This window comes from Phascolarctos cinereus, unplaced genomic scaffold, assembly GCF_003287225.1.
Source record: "Phascolarctos cinereus isolate Bilbo 61053 unplaced genomic scaffold, phaCin_HiC Scaffold_1;HRSCAF=81, whole genome shotgun sequence".
NCBI lineage: Eukaryota > Metazoa > Chordata > Mammalia > Diprotodontia > Phascolarctidae > Phascolarctos > Phascolarctos cinereus.
The window spans coordinates 114950809-114978674 of NW_027555514.1; the positions used below are offsets into that span (position 1 = coordinate 114950809).

At 39.5% G+C, this 27866-nt stretch overlaps 1 protein-coding gene across 7 annotated transcripts in view; it reads right to left on the bottom strand.

Moving 5' to 3' along the window:
• Positions 1 to 27866, bottom strand: part of AHCYL2 (adenosylhomocysteinase like 2) — a 151689-nt gene that overhangs the window by 24744 nt on the left and 99079 nt on the right. For 4 of the 7 annotated variants that reach the window (XM_021002267.2, XM_021002271.2, XM_021002269.2 and 1 more), the window contains 5 exons: positions 11838 to 11946; positions 4546 to 4689; positions 3524 to 3624; positions 2520 to 2622; positions 581 to 675 (listed from right to left, as the gene is read on the bottom strand). In XM_021002267.2, coding sequence (XP_020857926.1) covers positions 581 to 675; positions 2520 to 2622; positions 3524 to 3624; positions 4546 to 4689; positions 11838 to 11946 — 552 coding nt within the window. Of the gene's footprint in view, positions 1 to 580; positions 676 to 2519; positions 2623 to 3523; positions 3625 to 4545; positions 4690 to 11837; positions 11950 to 14888; positions 15262 to 27866 lie in introns of those variants that run through there. The other 3 variants (XM_021002270.2, XM_021002272.2, XM_021002275.2) reach the window with 2 other exon arrangements.

Here is a 27866-nt window from a genome sequence, read left to right on the forward strand (position 1 = left end):
TTGTTAACATGGAAAATTTGAAACTTGGGGAGACTTTTGATGCCATTGGTTAATATAAATGCCCCCCAAACAGATTATCTATTTTTCTTATAAATACTAATCAAGGCAGTTTAAGGGTAAAACTGCAATAGAAGAATCTGACCACAGAGAATTCCCTAAAATAACTGGAAAAAAATCAGGTAAACTGTCACTGACAATAATGATGATAGCTAATGTTTATTTTACAATTACAATCTCTTTTAATCCTCACAACAACCCCAGGAGACAGGTACTAAGATGATCCCCATTTTACAGAGAAGGAGACCGAGGCAAATAGAGGTTAAGTGGTAAGCCCAGGGTTACACAGCTAGTAAGTGTCTGAAGCTGGATCTGAACTCCAGACCCAGAGTTCTATCCACTGTACCACCTAGCTGGTGCCCCCAAGCTTTTCTTAAGGAAATTAACTGGCCTATCTAGAAGAAAACAAAGGAAGGACTTTCTAGCCAAGCCTTAGAACTGTGGCTCCTACTTGACTAGGCCCCACTTTCAAGCTCACTCATTGTTGGCCACTCTACTTCTGTAGATCTGTGATCTGACCCACCATGTTGGGCTGCCACCCCTCTACATTCACACAGCGGTCAATGCACCACCAGAAGTCATCTTCTGATTCTCCTTTCCACGCAAAGACAGGAAATCCTGAGGAAAAAAGGACAAAATGACACCATTGGAGACTTAAGAGGAAGCTAAAGTATTGGCAGGAGGTACTCATATCCCTGAGATCTCAACCCTGGTTCTCAGCCTGTCCACACATCGAGCCCTTGGAGGCTCTATTCTTTACTCTCTGGCATTCCCTTCAGTACCTTTTAGGGAACTTCTTGCCTCTGCAGGTGCATTTTGGTTCTCATATGCCTAGAGAGCAGGGGGATCCAAAGTGTAGCTAGGTTTCATCTAATGCTAAATGGTACGGCAGAGAGAACAAATCAGAGAGAAGCACCTAACCCTCCCTTCAAACTGCACTGCCTCCTCCACAAACATGCCTTGAACTGCATTTTCTCTATGCTTGTGCCTTTCCTGTGCCTAGACTGCTCCCCACCCTCAACACTTATCAAACATTCCATCCTCCAAGGTCCAGCTCAAAGGTACCCCACCCACAACTCCTTCCTGATCACTGAAGGCACAAGTAATACTTCTCTGAACTTTCCTGGAAATTTAATTGTACCTTTCTTAGGGCATTTATCACACGTCACAATACATTCATCATATTATCACACACTAGATTTTAAATTACTTAAATGTAGGTACTTCTGTCCGATTCAACTTCACACAATCAACAGCATTATCATTATCACTATTATTATTATTATTATTATTATTATTATTATTATTATTATTATTTTAGGCCATTGGAGTTAAGTGACTTACCCAGAGTCACATAGCTAGTAAGTGTCAATTACTTGAGGCCAGATTTGAACTCAAGTCTTCCTGACTTCAGGTCCGGTGCTCTATCCACTGCGCCACCTAGCTGCCCTCAATCAATTAATCTGGCGCTGTGTATACAATAGGGATATACTAACTCAAGAGAATTTTAAACTGGAAAAGACCTTAGAGACAACAGTCAAATTCCTCATTTTATAGATGAAGAGCCTCAGGCCCAGAAGTGATCTGCCCAAAGATGAACAGGTCAAGTGAGCAGAGAGCACTGACTCCAAATTTAGGACTCTTTCCACTATGCTAAAAGCCTCTAGGTGATGGAAGGAATATGTGCTACAATGATTAGTGAAGGCAAAAGAAAGGGCCAGATTTTGAAAGAGTTTGGCAGGCTTCTCTTACAAGCTCCCCATTAAGTCGCTGGAGCACCAGTCCATTCTGCAACCCCAAAGTGTCAGCAATTGGGGCTAAGTCCAGAAGCGAATCTAAGAACTGGATTTATTTACTTTCCCTAATCTTTTGGGGACAGAAAGATGGAATTTGCGATCAAATGTTAATTTTTCAGGTTGGTCTCTTAATTGCTGAGGCAGAAACATTGAATTTTAAATGAGGATAAATAGGAAAATTGGCAGGGACAGGAATATACTATTTCGGTTTTTGACTTTCTTGTCTAACTCTCCTTCTAGGAAGGAATCCATAATATGTTTCTTTAAAGAGGAAAAATATATGGTTTTCATAAGTATCCTAACAATAACATGTCAAAGCATCTAACCCAGTACTCCAGTAACTAATAATATAGTATAAACCAATTTTCAATAATAGTTACCCATTCAACAATTGTATAGTAACAAATTAACTTCACTATGAATGACAGGAGAGAAGCAAAAATGAAAGTAAGATCAGAAAAAAACCTGTGAGTTTCCCAGTGTTCATGCCACCTGGGGAGAGGAATCCTACAATGGGTAAGGTACATTGAAATAAATGTAGGTTTGCAAGCAGAATCTGGTAAAGCACTTTATACTAAGCAGATAGACTCCTTTTCTCTCCATCACCACCAACACCCCTCCGGTTCCACTTTGTATAAAGCACAGAGAATGGAGAAATTTTCCTACCACTTTCTGCAAGAGCAGCAGCCACTTCATTGAGGGTAGAGTAGATATTGCAAGCAGCCCATCGACATTGAGCCCCTAAAGCACTCAGCGTCTCCATGAGTACCTACATTAAGGAGGGAAAAGAAGCAGAAGGTGATTGAGGTTGGCTCAAAAGCCAATGGCCAAGGAGTCAGGGTGAAACAAAAGTGTTCATGATAAAGCATTCTAAATTCTAGTTCTTGCTGCTATAAGGTCCTCAGCTTTGTTATGTGAGAGTATCTGAGATTTATCTACCAAAGCAATATGAACCAATCTGAAAAAAAAATGAACGCAATTACAATTTATCATGGCTATGATGAAGGGGCATCAATGTGGGAGGGCTCAATGTGGGACAAGAGGGAGAAGAAAGAAGGAAGGAGAGGGTGAGGGGGAGGGAGGGGAACACCCTTTTATCCCCACATTGATTGGGGAAACCCTAGAGACATTCCTTGGAGTTCTACCCAAATTCATTTGTCAGCATTTCCATAAAGATAAAGGTTTTTAATTAATGTATTATATTAACCATGGCTCAAGGTACTCTCCATTCTATATAATGATAACCACCCAGAGACTTGGGATAGCAATCAGTACCTTCCATCATGGCTATAATTACCTAACACCAAGTCTATAATCCAGACAAGGGGTTCTTAACCTGAGGTATGTGAACCTACTTTTAACAATATTTTCAGAACTGTATTTCAATGTAACTGGTTTCCTTTTTAATCTTAAGTATTTTATTTTGTATATTTAAAAACATTATTCTGAGAAAGCCTCATTTCTCAGGCTTCCACAGACTTGACTAGACTACCAAAAGAGTCCATGACACAAGAAAGATTAAGAGCTCTGTCTAGACTATATTCTGGCAGTATTAGAGATATGTGAAGATGCAGCTGCACAGATGACCCTACTCTCCTAACCTCAAGTAAGAGATTCCAGACCATCCTTCACTAGATCACATCCTACTTATGGAAGGAGGAGAGACTCACCGCCGTCTGAGCAGTGATGTGAGTGCAGCCCACAATCTTGGCTCCCGCCAAAGGCTTTTCTCCCTGAGCTCTCTTCCTCAAAGCCATCAACGCTGGCATCTCTGGAAGGGATCAAGACACATCACAATAAGAGAGGAAGGAATGTGAAAAGAAGGAGAAAAAAATATATAAAAACCTGAGCCTTCGGTAAGATTCAATCAAACAACAAGCATTTATGAAGCATTTACTATGTACCAGGTATGGTGCTCAGCACTGTGGGACCAAATACAATGAGATAATCCTGGTTCACAAGCAGTTTACGTTCTCCTAGGCAGATATGACATGTTCACAGATAAATAAATACAAAGTGATTTGGAGAAAAGCCACTAGCAACTGGGAGAATGAGCAAAGTCTTTTTGAAAGAAGTGACCTAAGCTGAGCCTTGAATGGAGCTAACACGTTCCAAGAGGTAGAGATGAGGAAAGAGGACCTGCAGGCATGAGGGGCAGTACCTAAAAAGGCACAGAGGCCTTGAAGAGAATGTCCTGAGGAGCAAACAACAAAGAGGTCAGTTTGGTAGTGCACAAAGCTAATGAGGGGGAGTAATGCATAATCAGCCTGAAAGGAAAGGCTAGAACCATACTGGGAAAGACTTTAAATGTCAGAGCTGAGCTTGTATTTAATCTTGGGGGCAACAGGGAGCCAATGAAGCTTCTTGAGAAGGAGAGTGACAAGCATTAAACATTATTTAACCTGGGGTCCTCAGTTGGGAAGTTTCCAAATATTCCAGAGTCCTTCTAGCTTTTCCCTCCTTTCTTCTTGGAGGGTGGGGGTGAGTATGGAAAGGAGGCTCTCTCTGAACACAAATGTTCACCTTCTTTCAGAAGTGCTCTCTGAAAACAGATCTCTTTCACTTCAAGTATTAAACTTCACTCTGACCTCCACTAGTTCTCTGACTCCAAGACATAACCGAAGCAACAGTTTGGACAAAGGTCCAAGGTAGACTTGAAGCACTGAGTTTAGAAAGCATTTGCCTTCTTTACCTTGCTCTGCAATCTCAATCTCTCGCCGGCCAAACTCTGCCTGTTTGATATTCTTGACACAAAAGTCACTGCTACCCTTGGAGTTCTTCTGCTGTTTGTCCCGTGGGGAAGTCTCATCATCAGAACTATCTGTGTATGAAGCCGCTAGAGAGAGAAAAAAGAAACTTCAGGGGGGAAATTCTTTTCTTCTTAGACCTCAAAGTGTGGCATCAGCTGGTGCCACTAATCAATATACCATTGATTTCCAACCACATTGTAATCACCTAGTACAGTTAGACATTTGTCAAACACACAAAGGGGGGAACCTGAGGTGCCTTGATCACTCTCTGAAGAAGAGCAATCACCTACTTCCCAGAAGGAGGCAGCTAAGACAGAAGTCTAGGGAGCTAAAAAAGCAGTTCCTTATGGTGACATGGGCTGAATGGTTCACAAGCAGAAAGAGAGATGCATTATGCCACTTGTTTTATTAAACAGTTCTGACAGAAAGGAAAGGGACTCTTGTTCAAAGAACCAGTATACCCTCTGAGTAAAGATTCAGATGTAATATCGCGGCCATTAATACTCAGTTGTCTAGAATCTCAGTCACACTTCCTTGGCTGTTACTTGGATAGCAGATCTAGTTGCAATGCAAAGTCCAAATACCTACAAGGTGGAAAATAAATGATCCCTGGAAAAAACATCCAGTGTCATGTAAAAAGGGCTCAGCTAGTTACCACTCTTCTTCACTAAATATAATTAGGTTGAATCATGCTGTTGATAGGCCTTCCCCTTATGCTGACCTCAGTTTATTCTGGATAAAGATACTCTAGATATATTCACTGGGGCAGATTTCTTCTCTTCGGATCTGACCAACTAAGCATACAGTAGCAATTTTTTTTTTCCGGTCAGGGACGTGAGAGTGGGGAGCAAGGAAGGTCTGGAACTATGATTTCATCAGTGTGAAGTCCGGAAATTCCTTCTACCAACCCAGATCAGCAATTCTGAGAGTTTAAGAAAGTTGCCTGGGACATTTATAGGTGAAATGACTTGGCCCTAGCCACGCTGCTGTATGTTAGTGGCAGGACTTGAATCCGGTTCTTCGTGATTCAAAGTCTGGCCCTCTATCTGCAGTAAAGATGCTGAGGGGAAAAGAAAGATAAAAACCCCTTCTGAACTTTGTATTGACTCTGCAGCTGTTGCTACTACTTTTACTCTATCCAGTGGTTTCCTAGTCTTCTTAGTGTTCTCAGTTCTTGCTAATCATTTGTTTTTGTTTTTGTTTTTTTGTTTAGGCAATTGGGGTTAAGTGACTTGCCCAGGGTCACACAGCTAGTAAGTGTCAAGTGTTTGGTCTGAGGCTGGATTTGAACTCAGGTCCTCCTGACTTCAGGGCCGGGGCTCTATCCACTGCGCCACCTAGCTGCCCCCTTGCTAATCATTTCTTAAGTGGCCTAACATAATTCTCCCCTTCCCTGCTCAATGCCTATGTTTCTGGAGATAGCTTCTTCCTAACTAGCCTTCAAGTCACTATGTGGCACCATATGCTTCCCAAAGGGATATGTGGCATGGTGTAGAGGAAGAGACAGCTGTAAAAGCCTGGGATTCTTTGGGTCTATGGGACTCTAATCCGATTATATCCAGAGTATTAAGGCACTGCTGGAATTTCTGTTCAGAGGATTCATCTCTAGTTGAGCTAAAGAAGGCAAGTCTGACCCTGCCCAACTGAATCAAGCAAGGCAGTCCAAAAGATCTGGGCAGCAGGGGGCCAAGTGTCCTTTCCAGGGCTGGAATGCTGCCCCAGAACAAAGTCCCAACACGAGGCAATGAGAATGATCCTGGACACCAAGGGTGGTGAGGGGATTAGCATGTCCCAAATGAGACTTTTCTTCTTGAAAGGAGCTAATCTGGACAAAAAGTTTGAAAACCTCCCCCTTGTTCCCTCCTTTCACCTTTCTTGGGTGAGTGAGAGCTCAAAGTACCTTTGGCAACAGAACTTAAAAAGAACTGCTTGAGGGCAGTCATCTGTCTTGCAGATCAAAGCTCAGAAGCAGTTTATGACTTAGAGGTTTGCCTCACCTGGGAGGAGGTGGCTAATAGCTTTGCCTTCCCAGCAACCCAGAACCAGAAGTACTCTCAAATGCAATTACCACATGCACATGGACGTTCTGAACCCCAAATCACTTCTTAGGGTCACCAATTTAGAGCTGGGAAGTACCTTCAAAGCTATCTAGTCTAACCCCTTCACTCTTTATTTTCTTTTTTAAATGGTTAAGGAAACTGAGAATCAAAAAGACAGACTCACTATCACAAGATATTGTCAGAGGTAGAATTTGAACCAAATCTTTCTGATTCCAATTTGGAACTCTCTCCTATAATGCAAATTCTTACACATTTCCGGTTCAAGATATTAATTCTATACTATACAAAACCTGAAATACTAACAGTTATGAGGTTCTAGAACAGAGGTTCTTAACCTTCTTTTGTCAGTTTAAGGATCCCTTCTCAAAATAATGTTTTTTAAATACATAAAATGAAATACATAGGATAAGAAGGGAAACCCATTATATTGAAATGCAATTATCAATTTTATCTTTAAGTTCACACACTCCAAGTTAAGAACCTCTTCTAGAGGCATCATGGTACAGTGGAAAGAATACTGGATGTCAGAAGACCTGGATTCTAGTAATGGCTACATTATTAATTAGCTGTGTGACTCTGGGTGAGTCTTTTAAGCTCTTTGGATTTCAGCAACTTTACCTCTAAAATGAAGGGTTTGAATGAGATGATCTCTTAAGGTCTTGCTGAACTCTAAGATTCTATTTCTTATGAATGGAAAAGGAACAGGATACCTGTTATACTAAGCAACACCTTGTTCCTTCTAGCTTTCTTTGTTTGATTTCTAACACTCTATCTAGTTAGCCTCAGGAATAGCAAGACTCTGTAGTTTTAACAAGGCCTAAACATTGACATGACCCAGAGTTACCCACCCCTGTAGCCAGTCTGATAAAGTGTATAGTATCTTTCCTTTATGGAAGCACTCCTATTTTCTAGTGCCTTAAAAAAGAGGCTAGAAGAAAAGACCACTTCAGGGCAAAGAACTGGACTCCTTTACAGGAGGAACTTAGTCTGAGTTGATTTTTTAAAAAGTGCTTGTAATTGACAGTACACTCTGGAGGCAACAAGCATAGTGTAATACATGAAATAAGTAACTAGTGGGAGGGACAATGGTCTAAATCCATACATGGGTCTAAAGTTTTGACCAAGATTGGTACCTGATTGGTAAAGTGACCTATCCTCAGTTTACCTCTAAAATGACAAAAGTAGTTCCTTCCTATCCCTTTCCACCAAAAGAAAGTCAAGCAGATAAATGAGAAAATAACAAAAATGTAAGTCTTTAAAATACTGTAATAATGTTACTAGAAGCCACACCCTCATTTGACAATTTTCTTATTTCTTGTTTGACAAAGCCAGGAGGGATATTGATCTGTTTCTATTCTATAATGCACTTCTGAGCTGGCTGGCTGATGCTCGTGCTCTCTAGTTGTGGCCTGGTCAGGCAGCTGTTCCTTCTTCTCAGCCCTCATGACCTAGACTTATACCTCTAATATAACTAGGAGAAACAGAATAGAATTTTCAGTTAAAAGTTCTAGGACAACCAATCCTATTGAATTACAGAACTCTGTGAGAGCCACAGTATTCTTGCATCCTCTCAATTTATAAAAAGGGTTAAAAGTGACCTGTGGGCTAGGTAACACTGTGAGTATTCATTTAACTAATAATTTTAATCCTTTAGGAAAAATGTGAAAAGTACTCAACACAGTGATTTTGTTCATCAGGCTCTTCTTGGGATTTTATAACAGCTAGTCAGGAACTAAAGGGCACTGTTCTTCCACCTCCTTTCTGTTATTAACTGTGGCAATTAATTAACCAATTGTAAAGGCTTTATTCAAAAACATATCAACAAGAATGACCTAGGGGCAGCTAGATGGCTCAGTGGATAAAGCACCGGTCCTGCAGTCAGGAGGACCTGAGTTCAAATATGACCTCAGACCAAACACTTGACACTAGCTGTGTGACTCTGTGCAAGTCACTTAACCCCAATTGCCTAAAAAGGAAAAAAAAAAAGAACGATCTGACAATTTTTTGGGGGTGTTTTTTTTTTGGGTAGGCAATGTACCTATATGTTAACTGCACCACCTAGCTGCCCCCTATGATCTGACAATTTTAAAAAGTCTGTTCTCTTTTGAATTCAATAGTTGGTTTTTTGTTTCTTTTTATTTTGGTTTGGGAAAAGAATTCAAAATAGCTTATTTCTATAAAATTCTTCCAAGAACCTATTTGACTAGTCCTTGAAATGGCTAGTGTCACTTGGAAATGACAATAGAACATAGCTCAGAGCCACAGGCCTTGGCCTGGAAGGGATTATGCATATAAGTGTCTTGCAAGAGGTATCCTGCCACAAAGGTTTCTTTTGATGTGTTATTATTATTCACGCTTCTGGATGATTTGTATATAGAAACTGTTTCAAAAGCTCTTTTATATATATAATAAGTAAAATCTAGGAATCTCTCCACAAGATGTGAGAACATTTATTAGAGCCACTAATGTTTTATTGTAATGTTGAAAGGAGATTCCAAATGTTTATATGTACATACATACCTACAGGTACGTACATACCTATTATTTGTAAAGCAGCAAGCCAATTCAATTTGGTTCTCCACCAGAAATATTCTCCCTCACCACCCACTTCCCATTACCTCATTTTATTTCCCAGCGCCTCTATGACAGAAAATGAGAAAGATGAGAAATCACACAGTACATTAAATTGAGAGAAAGGACTAGCACTCATATCTCCAGAGTTCCTTTCACTATTTTTTTCCAACCAAGGTTTGTATGAATGGTCTTGATAAAAGTTTGCAAGAAAATGACCTGGATTTGTTAACTGACTAGCAGCTCAAATGAGCTAAAATGTCATTCAGGTATCTGCTCAAGACGCAAATGCAATCTCAGTCTGTATTACTGCAAGTACAGTGTTCAGATCAAGGGAGCCAACAGTACCAATGTACTCTGCATTGCCCAAAATCAAACTAATAATATTCAGTTCTGGGATTAATATTTGAAGAGGAATGTTGACAAAATGTGTGACAGTCTCTTGCAGCAGCAAGATTTCCAGTAAGGAAGAGCTCAACAGAGGGATGCTGTTACATGAGACCACTGCATTCAATGAGAGATCCCATCCAAATCAAAACGCTCTGATTTTATGTTCCTAAACTGAATATACTTAACAAGGATAGCTCTGTTTGTCTAACCTATCCAAGAGACTTCAATATTCGTATGGATACCATCTCAAATTCACCAACAGAACTTCATGAGCAACTGTGGACTTATCATAGGAACAAGCCACTCTGATAAGATACTAAATAAAAGGCCATTTCTCTTCCCTGAATATCAGGAAGACAGGACTGAGGTCTCTTCTATAAGGATACGTTCTAAAGTTGGTACAGTTTTAAATCAAAACTAGAACTCACATTTAAGTGTTAAACACTCGTATAATTAACTTTCATGATTTTTGTCTGTAGCGTTAAATTGTTCACTTATGAATTTCCTTCTTACATTTATCAATTCTTGTTGTTTCAGCAGAAACATTTAGCTACAATATTTGGATTCTTCAGATAAAATTCATGGGAGTTATGTCATGTGCCCTACTGTTCATAGCTTCAAGGACTACAAAAAGCTATGAAGGGGAAAGTTTAAAGAACACAGCCTAATCAGCTTAAAAAGTACAGCCAAAGAATTAAGTTCCAACTCTACATAACAACCAAAAACACACAAAAAAACCCACAACCAAAAAACCCTACACCTTTTTCCTACTGAAGTGGAGACCAAAAGTAAAACTTTAGGACACAACTGAGATTTTTAATAAAAATATGAAGTTACTGTGAGAGGGTGATTAGAATCAACTCAATACAGAATTACATGAGAACATAATAAAGAACTGCTATGATAGGCTAGACTATAGTTCATCCACTAGAGTATTATCAGTGCCAACAAAAGACAGTTGCTTTCTATGATGTCAGCCTCAAAAGGGTGAGAGTACATACCTCCATAACATTCCTCGTTTCTCTATCCAAACCTTTCTTAAATCTGTTTATATTCCAACCTACATGACCTCTTAAAGTATTAAGTACTATCAAGTTTATCATCTGCAATATTAAAGCAGAATTTCCTTTTAATCATTTCCTCTCTCAATGCTTGACATATCCCTTCTCTTTAATTCTAAAATCCCAGGATTTGAATAAACATGCTTATTTTATCAATTTCTTTCATAATTCCATAAATTTGGATCATCTGATCACCATTTCCTTTCTGAACTGAAGAGTTCTTAAAAAAAATTCTATCTATATACAGAAGCTTCTTCATTCCTTTTATCATTTCAATACCCCTTCTCTAAATTTTCTTCAGCTCTGTTAATGTTTTTACTAAGGTGCAAACCAGATCTATACTTGGTACTCAAGGCATGATACAAATCATCGGTGGAATATCCTAACTGATAAGGTTAGGATGATGTTATTTGTTACGTTTATCATACTGACTAAGTGAATCAATGAACAAATATTGGAGTACCTTTTAGCAGAAGACATTAATATTTGCATTTTTTAGCCACTTTGGAAATTTTGGTCATTTTTCTTTCTCTTTTTTTAAAGCCATTTAGTAGCAACTGACTGATGTTTTCCAATAAAGGTCTACAAGGACTAATAGTTTCTGCTTAGATTTCCAAGGCTCATCAAACTTATACACCTGAGTCAGTGTCAACACAAAGCAGAGAAGGAAGTTATAGGTAAGGGAATAAAACAGCCCAGGAGAGAGGGCATTGGAGACAAAAATCTTACAAAACTTGTTTGAGCTAGCCAGAATGTCTTCATTGCTTCTTGTGGCAAGGCAGGCTTCCCTAGGTATTTGCAAGTACCCAGGACTTCTGCACAAACAGAAATGAGAGCATTCAAAGGATGGAAAAATACAAATCTTAAAACGTACAGTTTTGTTAAGGGCATTATTGCTTTTCTGGGTAGGTCCAAAAATTGTCTTTCCTTTATTAACCTGTCCTGACTCTATATAAAGAAATGTATTTTATGAGTTAGAAAGAAGCAAACTTAAAAAAACAAGTTCTCTCCATAAACTCCCAAAGATGAATCCAATAATTCCATTTGAAATTTCGGTCTGAACTTCTTAAAGGAGGTTACTCTTTCAATGAAGAGCTTACAGGCCCTCACTTAGGTTGGAATAGGAGTAGTGTCGGTAGCTGTATGACCCACCTGAGCTATAGCTATCAGTAGACGATTGAGAGATGGAACGAGACAGAGAGCGACGTCCAATCTTGGTGGGACGTTTGTTGAATTCTTGCTTCTGGTCAGCAAATTGGATCTGCTGAGAAAAAAAAAGTTCCAGTTACATCCAACAAAAGATATTTCATATTGAGACACCAGAAGTCAATCAAAACAACCCCTCCTCTCCCCATGAAGGTTTTTTTCCTACCTTTCAGGTAAAGATGATTTGGATGTTCTATCTAAAACTAGTTACAATGTTAAGACTCTTGGTGAGGTTAGAGGACAGATCTCCTACCGTAAAATAATTTATTTCTATAAAAATCTAGAATGGCTTCATTGCAAAAATCCAAAGTCATTATCACATATATTGACCATACCCCTCCAAAAATAAATAAAATCTTAACTAAAAGAAATACTTGAAGAATATGGCATTCTAATTAACCAACTTACTGGTCAGAAAACACTTTCTACATCAATCTTTATCATTGAAAAACTTTCTAAAAATGTTTAGTCCACTTTCCTGCCTTAGTAGAAAGAGTGAACATAATTTAATTTTTAATGATTCAGAACCTTGTAGGGTCTCAAGATCATAATTCTGAACACTTCGATGTACCATTTTTTTTTTGATGTAGAAGATTAGGATGAATGTATACTGCCCCTAGCATATGCCTTAGAAGTAGCTTTTCTGGAAATTTTTCCCATCAGCTTTTTTGGTTCTACTTCTTACAAAAGATGAACATGTGTAGGATCCAAAGTAATCAGGACTGTACTGTATTTATAAAGAACACCTTGTACTTTTTGGCTTAAGAATCCATCTTTTCCTCCTCCTCAGCCTGAGTTCCTTCACAGTTGCTTAGAGATTGTTCCACTATTATCACTCTGATACAGTTGTAGGGGCTCTAGATACTGCAGTGTAGAAAAGACTCAATACCAAGGTTATAACCATTTGAATTAACCTAACATTCTCATTTAGAGAAACTTGGTGCTTTCATGTCACCATACTATTCTTTTCAATATCTCTCCAAAGAGATGGTGGAAGGGATAGGGAGGAAAAGACTGAAATTATAATTTTGTAGATGGAAAAGCTAGGCATGGTGGTTTAGATTAGTGATCTATAAATACCTTTTTAAAATATATTTAGGTTTTATTTATTTTGGTGTTCTCCCTCTCTACCTGCCCTCTACTCTACTAATGCTCTAGTGTACTGCTATCAAACTCAAATAAAAATGGGAGCACTAATCCATACATAAAGATCCCAGAGGAATACATACTGCCTTAATTTTAAAATGTGATATTATTTATGTTTTATTGTATTTTTAAAAATTATTTCCCAATGACATTTTTAATATGGGTTGGGGTGGTTAAGGGGTTAGGGGTGGGGGAGAAGAGCTCTACCAAGTGTTTGAACCCTCTGCTCTAGTCCACCTTACTGCTTCAGAAAGGATTTGAGGGATACATATGAACAAAGCAGCATGGGTTGGAGGATACATGGCCTCAGAGTCCTGAAAACATAAGTTCATTTAACCTCTTGGTGCTTCAGGAATCTCTTTAAGGCTTTAGGTGGCAGTGGTGTTCATTTCCATTGGTAGAGGGAGTTTTCTTGCTGAGAGTTCTTTATACCAAAGAAATTACAGATGCCATCCAAAAATAAGTGCAAAATTAATCCTAATTCAATGAATGATGCAAAGAGAGTGATGCAAGCTAGGCTATTTTACTTCTTCATTGTCTTTACCTTAGTAAGTTTTGTACAAATTACAAGATTGATAAACCAAGCCTAAAGATTAGAGGATCAAAAGCATGAGTGGAATGCCAGCCATACATAGGTGATGGTTCTGAAGATAGAGTCTTATCTCCCAAACTCTCTTTAAGAAGAAAGCCACATAGACTTCCAACAGCTTCTTTTTTAACAGTTTCTTTTTTTTCTTTTGTGAGGCAATCAGGATTAAATAACTTGCCCAGGGTCACACAGCTAGTAAGTGTCAAGTGTCTGAGGCCATATTTGAACTCAGGTCCTCCTGACTCCAAGGCCAGAGCTCTATCCACTGAGCTACCTACCTGCCCCAGCATATTCTTCTTTCTAGACCCAAAGGGTACAAAAAAGGTAGCAAATCAGCTCTCCATCAATACAACTCCACATTAAGCAACTAACTAGAATGTTGTTTGCTATTTTTTAAAATGAAGCAATAGATCCTGAAATGGATATTTCATCTATCCCATAACCTGGAGTAGCTAACTTATACTAGAATTTGTAGTGCTCTGGTCTACAAACTCAAATATACCAGTAACACTGCACTGTTCAGAAACTTAATTACCACTTTCTTAAACTAGTTTTTATGTAGTCTCTTCTTGTAAAATAAATCCCTCTCCACTTGCAATAATATTTCCTCAGACCTAGTCTCAAGTTAAGGTATACCTTTTAAAACCCTTATGAACAGAAAGGCAAAGGGGTTTAAAATCCTGTTTACTGGTTAGCAAATTGATTCTATTTGAGACCATGGAATCATGGAAACAAACCGATAATGCAAAACTGGAGTCAAGTAGAAGTTTTGTCAGGGTTAAGTGTTTTCTCATCAACTAGAACCAGGAGTTAATCAAGTCTAAAGCACAGAAATAGATGGTTTTCTCCTTTGAAAGGAGTTATTGTCCTCTAAAGTCCTCCTCCACCCCCAGGAATACAATGCTGACACACATTTAACTCAAATGCCTACTTTCTGATACGGCATTACATTCCCCACCCTCCTGTGATACCCTGTTGGTTTCTGTCACCTCTGTCTCCTAAAGTTCCTACCTTCTTAAATTAATGTGAAATCCAAGGAGCTCTATAAAGTAAAATACTGTTCACCCCTTCTCCTCTAGCTCCAAAGAGAATCCTCTCCTTCTAACAGGCAGTGAGGCAAAAGAAGACAGACAGTACAGAGATACTGATCCCATGCCAGAGAGACAGCGAAGCCTTCAGTTAGACATAAGAAGGGGGAAAAGAGAACAAACATAAGCCACTGGCTTCACACTATATAGCAGCAGCAACAAATCCAGCCTCACCTGGGCTTTAATCCCAGAGTCGCCACTGACAATGTACTTCTTCTTGCTGCTCAACATAGTGCTACCACCTAAAACCCTCTCACCACCTTTCCAGTCCAGGGACCCTGGTGTCCAGTCCTTTACACCTTCCCCATCAGCAATCTTGGCAGCTCTGGTTCCAGCTGGCTGTTTTTGGTGGGGTTGTTAGCCCTGCCTGGTCTGCCTGTAGCAGCAACAACAACCACTCTGGCAGGAGAACCCCAATATTTAACAAGAAATTTCTGCTAGCTGATCACCAGCCATTCCTAGCTCTAGAGTAGTGGTGGTTATTTTTCTTTATTCTTTTTTTCACCTAATTACAAGGATCTTCTGACCTCTAAACCTTAACAACAAGTCCCCCTACGTGGCCCAACTTGCATGCACATAACAATAGCTTATTTATATAACCAGTGCACTTTTTGCTTGCTATAATTAACTTGCTAATTAGGTTCCTTTTTAACTACCTCCTCCTTTTTCTCCCCAACGTCAGATGATTTCAGTTAACCTGGCCTCATTAGAAAAAAATTAACTACCAAGCCACTAAAACAATGAGGAGATTTATTATATTCCTAAGAAAAAGTTTTAAAATAATGCCAAGTACTTTGCAAGTCCCTACCTAGCCTGCATTCCCCTCTGTCCTTGGGCAGACCAGACCTGCAGACCCAGGCTTTAGCCCTTGATTACTAAAGTGCTTCTTCAAGGCAGCTGCATCACAACTAAACTATGATGTCTTCCCTATTAAATTGAGACCACAGGAAAGCTTCCCTGGCTAGATTTTGCTGATTTGGGTTACCCGGCTCTCATTTTCAATATTTCAACATTTATTGTCTCAGGGTCTAAAGTAGATGGTTCCCCTACCTCCCCAGAATTGTCAGAGGCCAATAACCCTGTCAAATGACAGATAAAGATGGTAATCAAACTACCACTACCATTTCAAGGCTAGGTATGGTAAATGAAGCCCTAGTAAAATTATGTGATTAAATCTTGGGTTCTCCTGTCAGAACAACTGTTGGAACTTGGGGGGGGGGGAGAGGCACAAAGCAAAGGTAACACACATACCGCCCCTACTCCCACCATTAAAAAAAAAAAGTCAGTTAGAACCGGATCTGAAGTCACTAGGATTGCTGATGGGAGAGGGAAAAGATTAGAGAAGGACACGGTGAAAGTAATGGAGAATTAATCTCCCGTTTGCAACGTTAAAGAAAGAACAGCAGCAATCTGACTAGAAATTTTTCCTAAAAGAAGCAAGTTTGTTTAAATACAGCTAAGAGGATAGATTATTATTTCTAAGTAATTTTAATTTGTGGTTAGGTATGCAGGCAATCCAGTTTGGAAATAAACTGATTTCTTCGTGTCTTTCTCAGTTTTGTGGCATTAATAACTGTGATAGAGAAAGCTATACCAAGCTAACATGCACTAGGCTCCATTCTCCTCTGTGGCTGCTGTTATGTAGGACTATTTTCTTGACTGGCGCCTGGGAATGGCACAATAAACAGCTGTTCTAGGGGTCTAGCCCCAGATCAATAATGGTAATGCCACTCTATAATTGGAAACTTGCCCAATGCTATTATCTAGGAATGAAGAAAAAAAAGTAAGCTAAAATACTGATTTTTACCTACTGACTGTATAACTTATATAGTAGTGTTGGAGAATATACTTATGACGATCATAACAATTGCTCACTTATGGGATTTTAGAATCAAATCAATCAATAACTATTTATTAAGGACCTCCTCTGTGTCAGGCTCTATGCTAGGTATTGAGAATACAACTACAAAGAACAAAATCCTACTTGCAGCTGGGCTTTTCCTATCAGAATGATGATCCCAGAACAGTAGTAATAAGAAACATTTTAGGGGAATACTTTCTTCTGGCTGTAGCTGGTGGAGATTGGTAGCTGCATCTAACAACACGGTATCACTTGAACCAACAGAACAAATGACCAATCTAAAAGTCTTTTCCTATGTTCTTGAGTGAAAGATAAGAAACAGCTGTAATATATAAAAATGAAAACTTAGCATTCACCAAGTGGAAAGTTGTGGTGTCTGTCTTATTTAATAGGGCAAACACTACTCTCTCTTGGTTCTCCTCCTACCTGCCTTATATTTTCTCCAAGTTCTCTTCTAGACCATCATCCACATCATGCCTCCTAATTGTGAGTGTTTCCACGAGGGCCTCAGACCCTATTATCTTCTCCCTCTATATGCTTTCTCTCGGTAACCCTATCAGCTCCCATGAATTTAATTATTATCTCTATAGAGATGATTCATAGTGTGTAGTAGTAGTGGTAGTAGTAGTAGTAGTAGTGGTAGTAGTAGTAGTTTTACAAGTCCAAGGAAATTTTTCTGTGACAACAATAGTGCTAATATTGTCATAGGATGTATAAAGTTAAGATGAGTTCTGCTTCTGACACTGCTTAAATAAAGATTTTTTACTTGCTTCTAGCAGAAAACATTATTTAGCCTTTTAACCAGATACCCTACCTTCCCAACCTGCTACAAGGCCATTTACTTGCAGAAACTTTTCACCTATGAATGGGATTATTTCTACCCTAAGAGAAAAATGGAATCCCCAGTTGGCTCAAATTGTAGAGTGTCAACCAGTTTCCTATGGAAAAGTACCAGGCACTGGAGAGAACAGGGGTGGGAGGAGGAAATATTTAAATGTAGAAACGAGAAAGATTGGTGCTGATCCCTCATGTGAATATGAGGAGAACCCACTGAGAAGAACTAGGGCTTCTTTAGGGATTGTAAACACATCAAAGTAAACTCCTAATCTAATGTTCTTCAAGCTTTTACCAGTAGTACTTCCTAGATAAGGGCAAGAAAATTCTTCCCATGAGAATACATTAAGGTGTAGGGTCTCCAGCAGAAGTCCTCCGGTGACTAATGAAGAGTTAGTGTGAGGGCAGTGGGTCTGCCTTGCCATTGTGTGACTCGGGCTCCCCACATCTCCTCCTGGCTTACTTCCGAGAAAAAGAGACTGTGAGTATTGCCTCCTGTTGTGTGTGGCCCAAGTCCCTGTTTGTTGAGGGTGGCTTTTTGGCAGGAGCCCCTTTGCTTCTGCATGTTCTGACCCATAGCAAAATGGATGGGAGGGTTAGGATGCTATTAGAAGCCTCTGTTAAAACCTTACTTCTCAAAGAAAGAACCTTTCCAGTTCCAAAATCTGTGTTCCCATGATCTAAGACACATATTTCTATCCATAGAGAAAAGAATAACTTCAGGATAAACTTTACCATGCTAATATCTTATCTGGAACAAAGAAACCAAATATGTTAAAACTTTCCCTTGTTCAAAATCCTACCCATTGTAGGAACCCCCTGGGATGTCTGCTTCTAGAGACTAAAAGATACTTTTAAGACTTTACACTTTACTACTTACACTTTAGTTTAAAAACATTTATGCAATCCAATATAGATAGAGTGGAACTTGGTGGCTGACTTGGTGGACGTAGTGGGAGCCGATCAAAGCACTTTAAGAATGGTTCTGTAGGCCTGACCAAATCATAATTTAACATCCTGTGTAGAATTTTGATTACTTGGGCCAAAGAGGCTAATCTCTGATACTATCAGTCAACATGTAGAATGAGTGCATCATAAAAGTTGAAACTGAAATTCCTTCTTCTTTGCTACCTAATAACATAAAGTTCTGAAAGTAAAGCTCTCTGAATTTTTCTGAAGGGATGATGGAAATGGGGAGATGATGAAGAGAATGCTGTAAATGAGAAAATGTTAAATTAAACTGATATATTATCTAGAATGGTATTTATGATAGCTGACATTTATACAGCACTTTAAGGTTTGCAAAGGGCTTTATATATTTTAACTCATTTGTTTCTCTCAACAATCCTGGTAGGTAGATTTTATTATTATCCCCATCTTACAAATGAGGAAACTAAGGTTGAGAGAGGATAAATCTCACCCAGGGTCATACAACTAGCATCTGAGACAGGATTTGAACTCAGTTCTTCCTTATCATACTTACCAAACATTATCATAGACAACAGGAAGAACTCTGAAGATCTGTGGGTTTCTTCTCTGATGGTTAAAACTTTGTTGTAGAGTAACAGATTGTCAGCATTCTATCAAGTAAAGATAGGAACTGAAAAAGAGTATTTCCTATTTTATGTCCAAAGTTTTATTGGGGGGGGAAAAAAACTAAGCTAAGGAAAAAAAAAGTTGAGTTTCCTGACCAAATTATTACTATGAAATTTAGTATGAAGTACATTTTCCTCTTCATTCTCCTTCTGAAGTATCACTTCAGTTGTTCTGCCCTTTACTGTAAAGAGTTGGTTTTTCTAAATGTCCACAGCAGAAAATCCATGATGTTTCACTAGAATGGCAACTGGCTATTATCTCAAAAAGCTCCTTAGGTAAGAAATTTCATGATAACTAAAAAAATCTGACACTGAATTCCTTCCTAGGACCAGATTTCTTTGGTGAAAAAGGCAATATAATGGCTAAATCAGTGTAAATGTTTAAAACACTATTTCCTGAATCAAGAAGAATATAAGTCTTTAATAAAGGCCTTTGAAAGTACTTTATTATGAAATAATGAATACCGTGAGTGCTCTAAAAGCCACTCAGCCCCAAGAAAGGCCAATAAACAATGGTCATAATAACTTCACCAAGATGTAGCTTCCTTATGACAGAATTGGAAGATTAGCAAATGGGGTTAAAGTCCAATAAGAACTTATGGTTTTCAGTAAATGTGCTCAGTAGGTGAGACAGCAGGACCTTATTCCTATAGCAATAATAGTTACTGGAAAACTTTTATTGATTCATTTTTGAAAAATGCTGATCTACTTATATACAATGGAATCCTTCCCTACGGTCCCTTGAAAGACACCCAATGGTTAATTCCTCAAAGCAGACTCTCCTGAGGAATAAAGAGACTTCCTGTGGCTTTTCAAGCTAGAAAGTTTACACTAAAATAAATAAATACGGGATCAAAATTCCCAAATTAGCAGTTTATTTTTGCCCTAAAACATACTAAATTAAACCTGAGTTAGGAAGAAACAAGAATGTGTCTCCATCCAAAATTTAAAACTTGCCCCCTCCTACTTCTCTATGGCAATATGTTAATAGAAATGGAAGCCAATTACTGAGGATGGTTGGATGAATAGATTGGAAGGTTAGAAAGAGAGACTCATTGAAGGAAAAGAAAAAGTGGTGTAAGGGGGGAGGGGAGGCTGACAACCTCCCCAGTATTTAGATTCTAAAAATCAAGCACAATACAGTACAAACTGTGCACAATGAATACTCTTTCAGTATATTGATGGTAAGTACTTTATACCATAGTAAATATGGTAGCTCAATAAAGTCTTCTTGATTGGCTGCTTAGTGCTTTGGATCCACTTTCAGTTAAAAAAATTACATGGACTGTAAATCATATTCTATCTGATAGTTTTGTTTAACTATTTCCAAGAAATACCCTGCATGAGAGAGGTCACTTGGGTGTTTGGAGCTGTCCAAACAAAATGTATCTATATAAATTATTAAAATTTTAAAACAACAAAAAGAATACTAAAAGTGATTTCTTCTAGGTTCAGCAATACAAGCTTATTATGATTGATTTGTACATTTGGGTTAAACTCCTATTTGTCCATAGGAAACTACATTTACCAGACACATTGCTAATTCCATATTTACTTAAGTACCTGGGATACAAGTTGGCTTTAAGAAATAATCATTGATAAGGAGGTTCAGAACAAAAGCCCCTCCGTGGAAAATCTGAGGAAAGTTCATTCCAGATACTTTAGAAAGGGTGAGGGGTGGTGCTGGCGTTGGTGGTTCTTTTAGGTTCTGATTTTCTCTCACTTGTTCCTTCGTTCACTCAGCGAGGAATAAATTGAACCTCAATCCTAGAACTGCAGTGCAAAGCAAGTGACATAAATGTAACTCAAATACACCTCCAGAAATGTCCCCAACCCATCAAAGAAACCAATACAAACACCACCAGCCAGGTACAGACTTGTTGATACAATCCTAGAGCCTCCCCCATGGTCAGGAAAGAGGTTTAACCCAATACATGGGAAATAAGCAGAACACTGAACAGACCCCATCTTAAGTTTCTTTAAATAGGTTACAATAGTTTACTACATATCCTGGCAAGGGCTAAGTAATCATTTCCACCTGTCAGGAATGATGTCCCTATCTTTCCTCAAGAAAGAAAAGCAAAGCAGCCAAAAGACTCACCATCCAATCAGGCATAGCAAAAGCAGAGGTAGTGCCTGCATTACCGTTCCACTTCTCCATGATGTAGGATCGAGCAGCTAAAATGTGTCCTGATGAAGAATGGAAATAGTTTTTGGATATGCCAGGGATGGGTTAGAGTGGGTGCTTAATCTCTGCTAAGAACTGCCAAACACCTAGTTATTCAAGAGGTTCAAAACGGCAGCTCTGATTGCACCCCTGTCCTTCCCACAGAGGTTTCCAATTCAAATGAAGCTAATTAAATAAGTGCCAGACAAGTAATAAATAGGCTGCTTCAGTAGCCAAAGGTTTCTGCTTTAGATTTAAATCCAGGGCCAGATGCAAACCTAGGGACTGTTCTTCCTACAAGAAACTTGCCCAATGCAACCCAAACACTCTGCCCCACCTCCCCCAGAGCTTAATTTCTGCCGCAAAACAATGCCAAGTGTCAGGCGCCTGCCTCATTTTTTTCCTGGGTGTCACTTCTCCCCCGCCCCTTACGACACGTCACTGGAAGAGCTGATACCAAGATCAATAAGGATCAAGGTCATCAAGGCACTCTGCTCAAGAGCTGCTCCGTTTGGGTTGGTGTGGCAAATAAGCAGCCTCCTTGAAATAAGCAGGTGTGCTCCAGTTAACGATGAAATTCAAAATGTCCTGAAGAAGGTAATGATGCCCCGCCTGCTCACACTAAGGCCCTGGCACCAAACCTGGGCATCTCTCAACTTAGATGGGAAGGGTGCCACAGATGGAGTCAAGGAGGCTTTGTGGCAAGACCCAGGAATGTAGCAGGCTTTAGAAAGTATGGTGGGACTTTTAACACCACAACACCCTCTGCTGGCTCCTTTAGCTCCCTACACATAAGCAGCCTGGCTCTCAGCTACTGATAACGCCAACAAGTACAGCCTGCCTCTTTGACTGAGGCGTTACAGGAAGTAGCACAACTTTGGGGAAATAGAGCCTCCTACTCTAAACTAGTATTGTTTTCACGTGACTAGGTTACTCGACACTGGTTTTTTGTTAGTTATGCCAAGTTTCAGAGAGAAATAGCATTTCCATATAGCAGAGAATGTACCACGATTTTCAGAGGCTCTATTTTGCTTATATCTTTTTTTTTTTTAGCGGGGTGAGGCTAGGCAATGGGGTTAAGTGATTTGCCCAGGGTGACACAGCTAGCAAGTATCTGAGGCCGCATTTGAACTCAGGTCCTCCTGACTCCAGCGCCAGTGCTCTATTATTGTGCCACCTAGCGGCCCCCTAGATGCTCCCCTCTCTATGATGGTCTTTTCCCCAACTCTCCAATACAAGTTTTCATTCTGCAAATTGTAAGAGGAATCTAGTAACACGACACCTGGGGAAAAAGTCATATAATCCATTGTTTTCTGTTCACTCATTTCTAAAAGACCTTATCACAGAATTCCAAAAAACTGCTCCCATAAATGCTTTGGGGGCCAGGAACTCTCCACAATACCCAGGATTGTGTACCATTTCCCTGGGACTAAAGCAATCTACCAAGATCAAGTGTAGTTATAAGATACATTCATCTGCAGGAGAAGCCTGGATAGACTGGGGCTGGGGACTAGCATGGTGTCAGTTTAAGGGGAAGGTAGCTATTCTAGAGTGTTAGAGGGCAGTGTGGAAATGTCTGACCATCGGGTTCTAGGCTGAGTAGGGAGGCAAAAGAACCTAGAGTGGAGGCACTACAGTGGAAGCGGGGGAAAAAGGGTCATAATACGGGTGGAACCCGAGGTCATAATGTAGGCAAAGGGTAAGTATGAATAACCATAAGAAAATTATGGTCATATAGGAAACTCCAATTTGGAGACAGTGGAGGTGGAACAATTCTGTTTGGATGAGAAAGAATTTGTGGCTGTGCTGATGAGTAGTTCTGAAATAGAGTAGACATGAAGTTCTATTGGAGTTAAGATAGCAAAAGAACTATAAGGTCAGGGTCTCCAGCTCTGCCTAGGGCTAGGCTCAGCTTGTTACTCCAGCTATAATACTAAAATACACACACTCTCCCCACCTAGTGAAATCCTTCAAAGCCCAGCTGGGGTTTAAAAAAAAATGCCTGTTTAATCCTTGAAGTCTAACTCCTTCATAGTCTGTAATTACCTTTTTCCTGCCCTACATCACATAGCATATTATTTTTACTTTTCTCAGACTTCTGTATTACATTTGTGTATGTATTATTTGCCTCTAAACAAATTCAACAAACATTTATTAAGTACCCTTGTTCACGGCACTGTACTGGGATCTGGGAAAACAAACTAAAGAAAATGGTTGGGAGAGAGGTAAAAAGTTGATCCTTAGCATAAGCTGAGAATGGCTGAAACAAAGAAAGATACTAAGAGAGAGCAGGATAAAACTGGGAGGTGGGAGGAATAGTTATTACTTTGGATGACTTCTGAGTTAAGAGCCTTCTACAACATTACATAAACATCTTAAGATAAGAGATTGTGCCTTAATGTAGGAGCTCTGGCAGCTTCTAACCAAAGCAAGACAGGCAAGTACACATAGCAGGCATTTCATCAAATACTTTTTGAATGAGTGAATCTTTTACTCTTATCCTGTCTTATCCTATCAAAGTTCCTAATTTTTGTTCCTTAACATCTCTCCCATGCAATCTTGTCCTTTTCATTCCCAGTCTGATCACCCTGGTTCAGGCTTATTCCAGTAACTGATTGTCTGTCTCAATTCTGGACTATTACAAATTTGGAAAATTCATCTCTTTCTAAACTTTCTTCCACAGCACTCATCCCCCACCCCTCCCCTGGCATTGTTCCCTTTGGTGCTTTCATTTTGGTTTTAAGACAATTTTTAGCTCTTTAAAAAAAAATCCCTGCTTCATTTCTTCCAGGAATGCTGGCTGAACTTGTACTCAAGCTGTGTTTTGCTTTGTAGTTTGGCTTATAGATGTTTCAGAGTTATTCTGTTCTTCTGGGTTTGTGCCTTGAACATCCCTCTCAACAGAATAGCTCTTTAGGATAGGATTCCTTTTTTGTTTCTTTATTCTTCCAGCCTACTTCCTTAATTCAGACTTTATATTAGGGCCAGGCTCTGTGCACTTCTGGGGAGAATGTTAGTCAGTAAGTCAACTAGTATTTGTTAAACCTAATACATGGCAGGCACTGTGCTAAGCACTGGGGATATTTTTTTAAAAAAAAAAAGGTTAAAAAAAAAAGTCCCTGATCTCAAGGAGCTCATAGTCTAATGAGGGAGGCAACATGCTAACAACTAATAAGATACAGAATAAAATATATAAAAGATAAATCAGAGGTAGCTTCAGTGGGAAGGCACTATTAAGAAAGACTGGGAAAGACTTCTTGTAAAAGGTGGGACTTTAATTGAGGCTTGACAGAAGCCAGGGAAGGTAGGAGACAGAGATGAAGAAGGAAAGTATTCCAGACATGGGGGAAAGCAAGTGAAAATGCCTACAGCAGGGAGATGGAATGTCTAGTTCAAGGAAAAGCAAGAAGGTCAGGAACATTGGATTCCAGAGTAGACAGAAGGGAGTAGAGAAGACTAGAAAGTTAGAAAGGGGGAAGATTAGGAAGAGTTTAAAAAGCCAAACACGGAATCTTCTATTTGATTCTGGAGGCAACACGGAGCCACTGCAGCTGACTGAATGGGGGAGGTAGGAAACTGGTCAGACCTGGGCTTTAGGTCTGTCAATCTGACAGCTGAATAGAGGATGGATTGGAGTAGGGAGAGACTTCAGATAGACAGATCAACCAGCAGACCATTTCAGTGGTTCAGGTGTGAAGTGATAAACAAGAGTGGTTACAGTGTTGGAGAAGAGGAAAGAAGAATGTCTGGGCTGAGCTTTTGTCCTCCTGGGTCCTTCTGCTGCTTTCTTTGCTGTTGTGTTATTCCAGGATCTCAGGGACAACTCAGGCTGGGGACTTGCAAGCTTCCAGTACTCCCAAAGTGGTCTGATCCAAGGCAAAGTCCTATCACAGCACCCCTAGTATGAGTTCTCTAAGTTCCTGATCCAGGTTTGGGTCTGTACAACATTCCTGTTGGCTTACCCCTTTTTGGTAGTTTTTGTGACATGCTCTATAGAGTCTCTCTTCCTACCAGATTCCTTGTAACTACTTCTCTCTCTTCTAAACTACAAGCCCATATCTCCAAGTGCCTGCATCTCCACCTCAAACCCAACATCTCCTCAACTCCTCACTCTTACTCAACCCCCATGGACGATCAACCGATAAATCAATGATTCTACCCTCAACATCTCTAGCATTGCCACTTTTTCTCTCCTCATATCACACTTACCTAAAGTCCTTCACCACCTTTCTCCTATATTACTGTAATAACCTCTTAAAGTCTCCCTGAATCCAATTTCGCTTTCTCCAATACATTTTCCACAAGCTGCCAAATTGATATTCTTAAGTATAGGTCTGACCACATCACTCTCCTGCTCTGGAAACCTCAATACCTTCCTGTTGCCTTTAGGATAAAATGCAAACTTCTCTCATGCATTTAAAGCCCTTTCCAGGCTGATTACACAGTACTCCCCTCCTAACACTCAGCTCCAGCAAGAATGGCCTGCTTGCTATTTCTGCTACATACTAGTCTATCTTTTGCCTCTGTACCTTTGCAAGGCTGTCCTCCATACCTGGATTGATCTCTTCCCTTACCTCCACCTCTTGGAACCCTTGACTGTCTTCAAGGCTCAGCTCAAGTACAACCTCCTTCAATGGCCTTTATCTGATTCACCCAGTTGTTAGTGACCTCCAATAAGGATCTATATTTTCTACAGATTCTTTACTATCTGTGAACATGTGTAGCCAAATGTCATCTTCTCTGAGAAAAGGGACATATTTGTATCCTAGCACGGTGTCTAACACAAAATAAGCGTTCGATAAATGTTACCTAATTGATAAGGTTTTCTCCTGGTTCTAATCCTACTCATCTGGCTACTCCTTTTCAATTTCCTTAAGCTGGATCATTATCAATGTCTTGCCCTAATAGTAGATACCCTATACTATGACCCAGGCCTTCTTCCCCTTCTTCCCCTCTCTCTTACTGATTTAATCAGCTCCCGTGGGTTCAGTAATCTTAATGCAGGAGACTCAAATTTATATATCTAGTCTAAATTCCTGTGCTCCACGTCCTGAATCACCAACTGCCTAATAGACCTTTCTACTTAGATGTTCCACCAGTGTTTCAAACTCACCATATCCAAAATAGAATTCATTCTTCCCCCCAAACACACATGCTTTCTCCAAACTTTCCTGTGTGAAAAACACCATTGTGTAGTGTAATGGGAAGAATATGGTATTTATAGCCACAGGACCTGGCTTCAGATCCCACTTAACCTTTTGGGCCTGTGATCTCCTCATCCATAAAGTTAGGGGATTGTGCAAATGACCTCTAATTTTCTGCTCTAAGTCCACAATCCTTCTAGTCCCCCAGGTCTGAAACCCTGGAGTCACGCTTTATCTGTCACTCATCCTCGTTCCCCACAGATTTAAGCAGTTACCACGTCTTTATAACTCTTCCCTCGCAGCATCTCTCTACTCATTTGGCCACTACCTCAGTTCATTGTGTTTCACCTGAAATACTGCAACATCTCCCAAAATTGGGTCTCCTTACATTCAATCTTTCTCTATCTTCTTTCACAGTTATCAAAATTCTTAAAGCAGAGTTGACTACAGCAGTTCCCTTCTCAACCATTTTCAGTGGTTCCCCATTGTCTCTAAAATACAACAGAAATTTCTCACCTTTCACAATACTGCTCCAGACTTATGTGACATTACTCATCTCAGCTTTTCTGGTAAACTGACCTAAATGCTATTCTTCCAACCCAGGGCTCCACCTCCTATCCCAATGCCTCTGCATAGGCCTCCATCATTGGACTGTATTCCTGCCTTACCTCTGCCTCTTATGATCAGCTTCAAGACTCAATTTAGGTGCTACCTTCTATGTGAAGCCTATCCTTTTTTTTTAATTGCTATTGTTATCTTTCGTTTTTTTACATCATCAGAATTTCTTCAAGTATTCCTTCCCCCTCCACTCCCAGAGAGTTGTCCTATATAACAAATAATATTTTTAATAAAAAAGGGGAAAATTTTTTTTGAAAGTCTGAAAATATGTACATTCTACCATACCCATAGACTTTCCCACATCTGCAAATGAGTGAGAAAGGGGTGCCTTCTCAGATCTTTTCTTTGGGGCCATGCTTGTTCTCTGTAATTTTGCATCATTTGTTTTTGATTGTTCTGATCTTCCAAGTTGTTCATGCTGTCTTTCTTCAAATTATCTTGCTCTTTATTTTCTGTGCAAATGATGTATCTCACCAATAGAATGTAAGTTCCTTGAGGATAAGGACTATTTTGCTATAGTTTTTGTATCAACAGTACCTAGTATGGTCCCTTGCAGAGGGTAGGTGCTTAATAAATGCTTGTTGAATGAATTTACACCAATTAGCACTCCTATCACTTCTCTGACCTTCCTCTTTGCTAAAAAAAGAAACCAAAAATCCATTTTTTAAAGTGCTCGGCCTTCCTCATTATCTCATTCTGACCTTTGGCATTCTTGAAATAGTCTTATAGAACTGTACTACACCTTCACATTCATCCTCTCTTAACTGCCCCTATTTCCATCTTCTGTACATGTTTAAAAAAAAAACAAACAATTAGTTGTGGAGTTTTCTGTGTATCCACATTAGTTTCTTTAGATAATTACCTTGTTTTCCTCATCAGAATTGCTTCTTTTTGTGTATTTAGAATTTAATTCAAGAGAATTCTGTCCCTCTT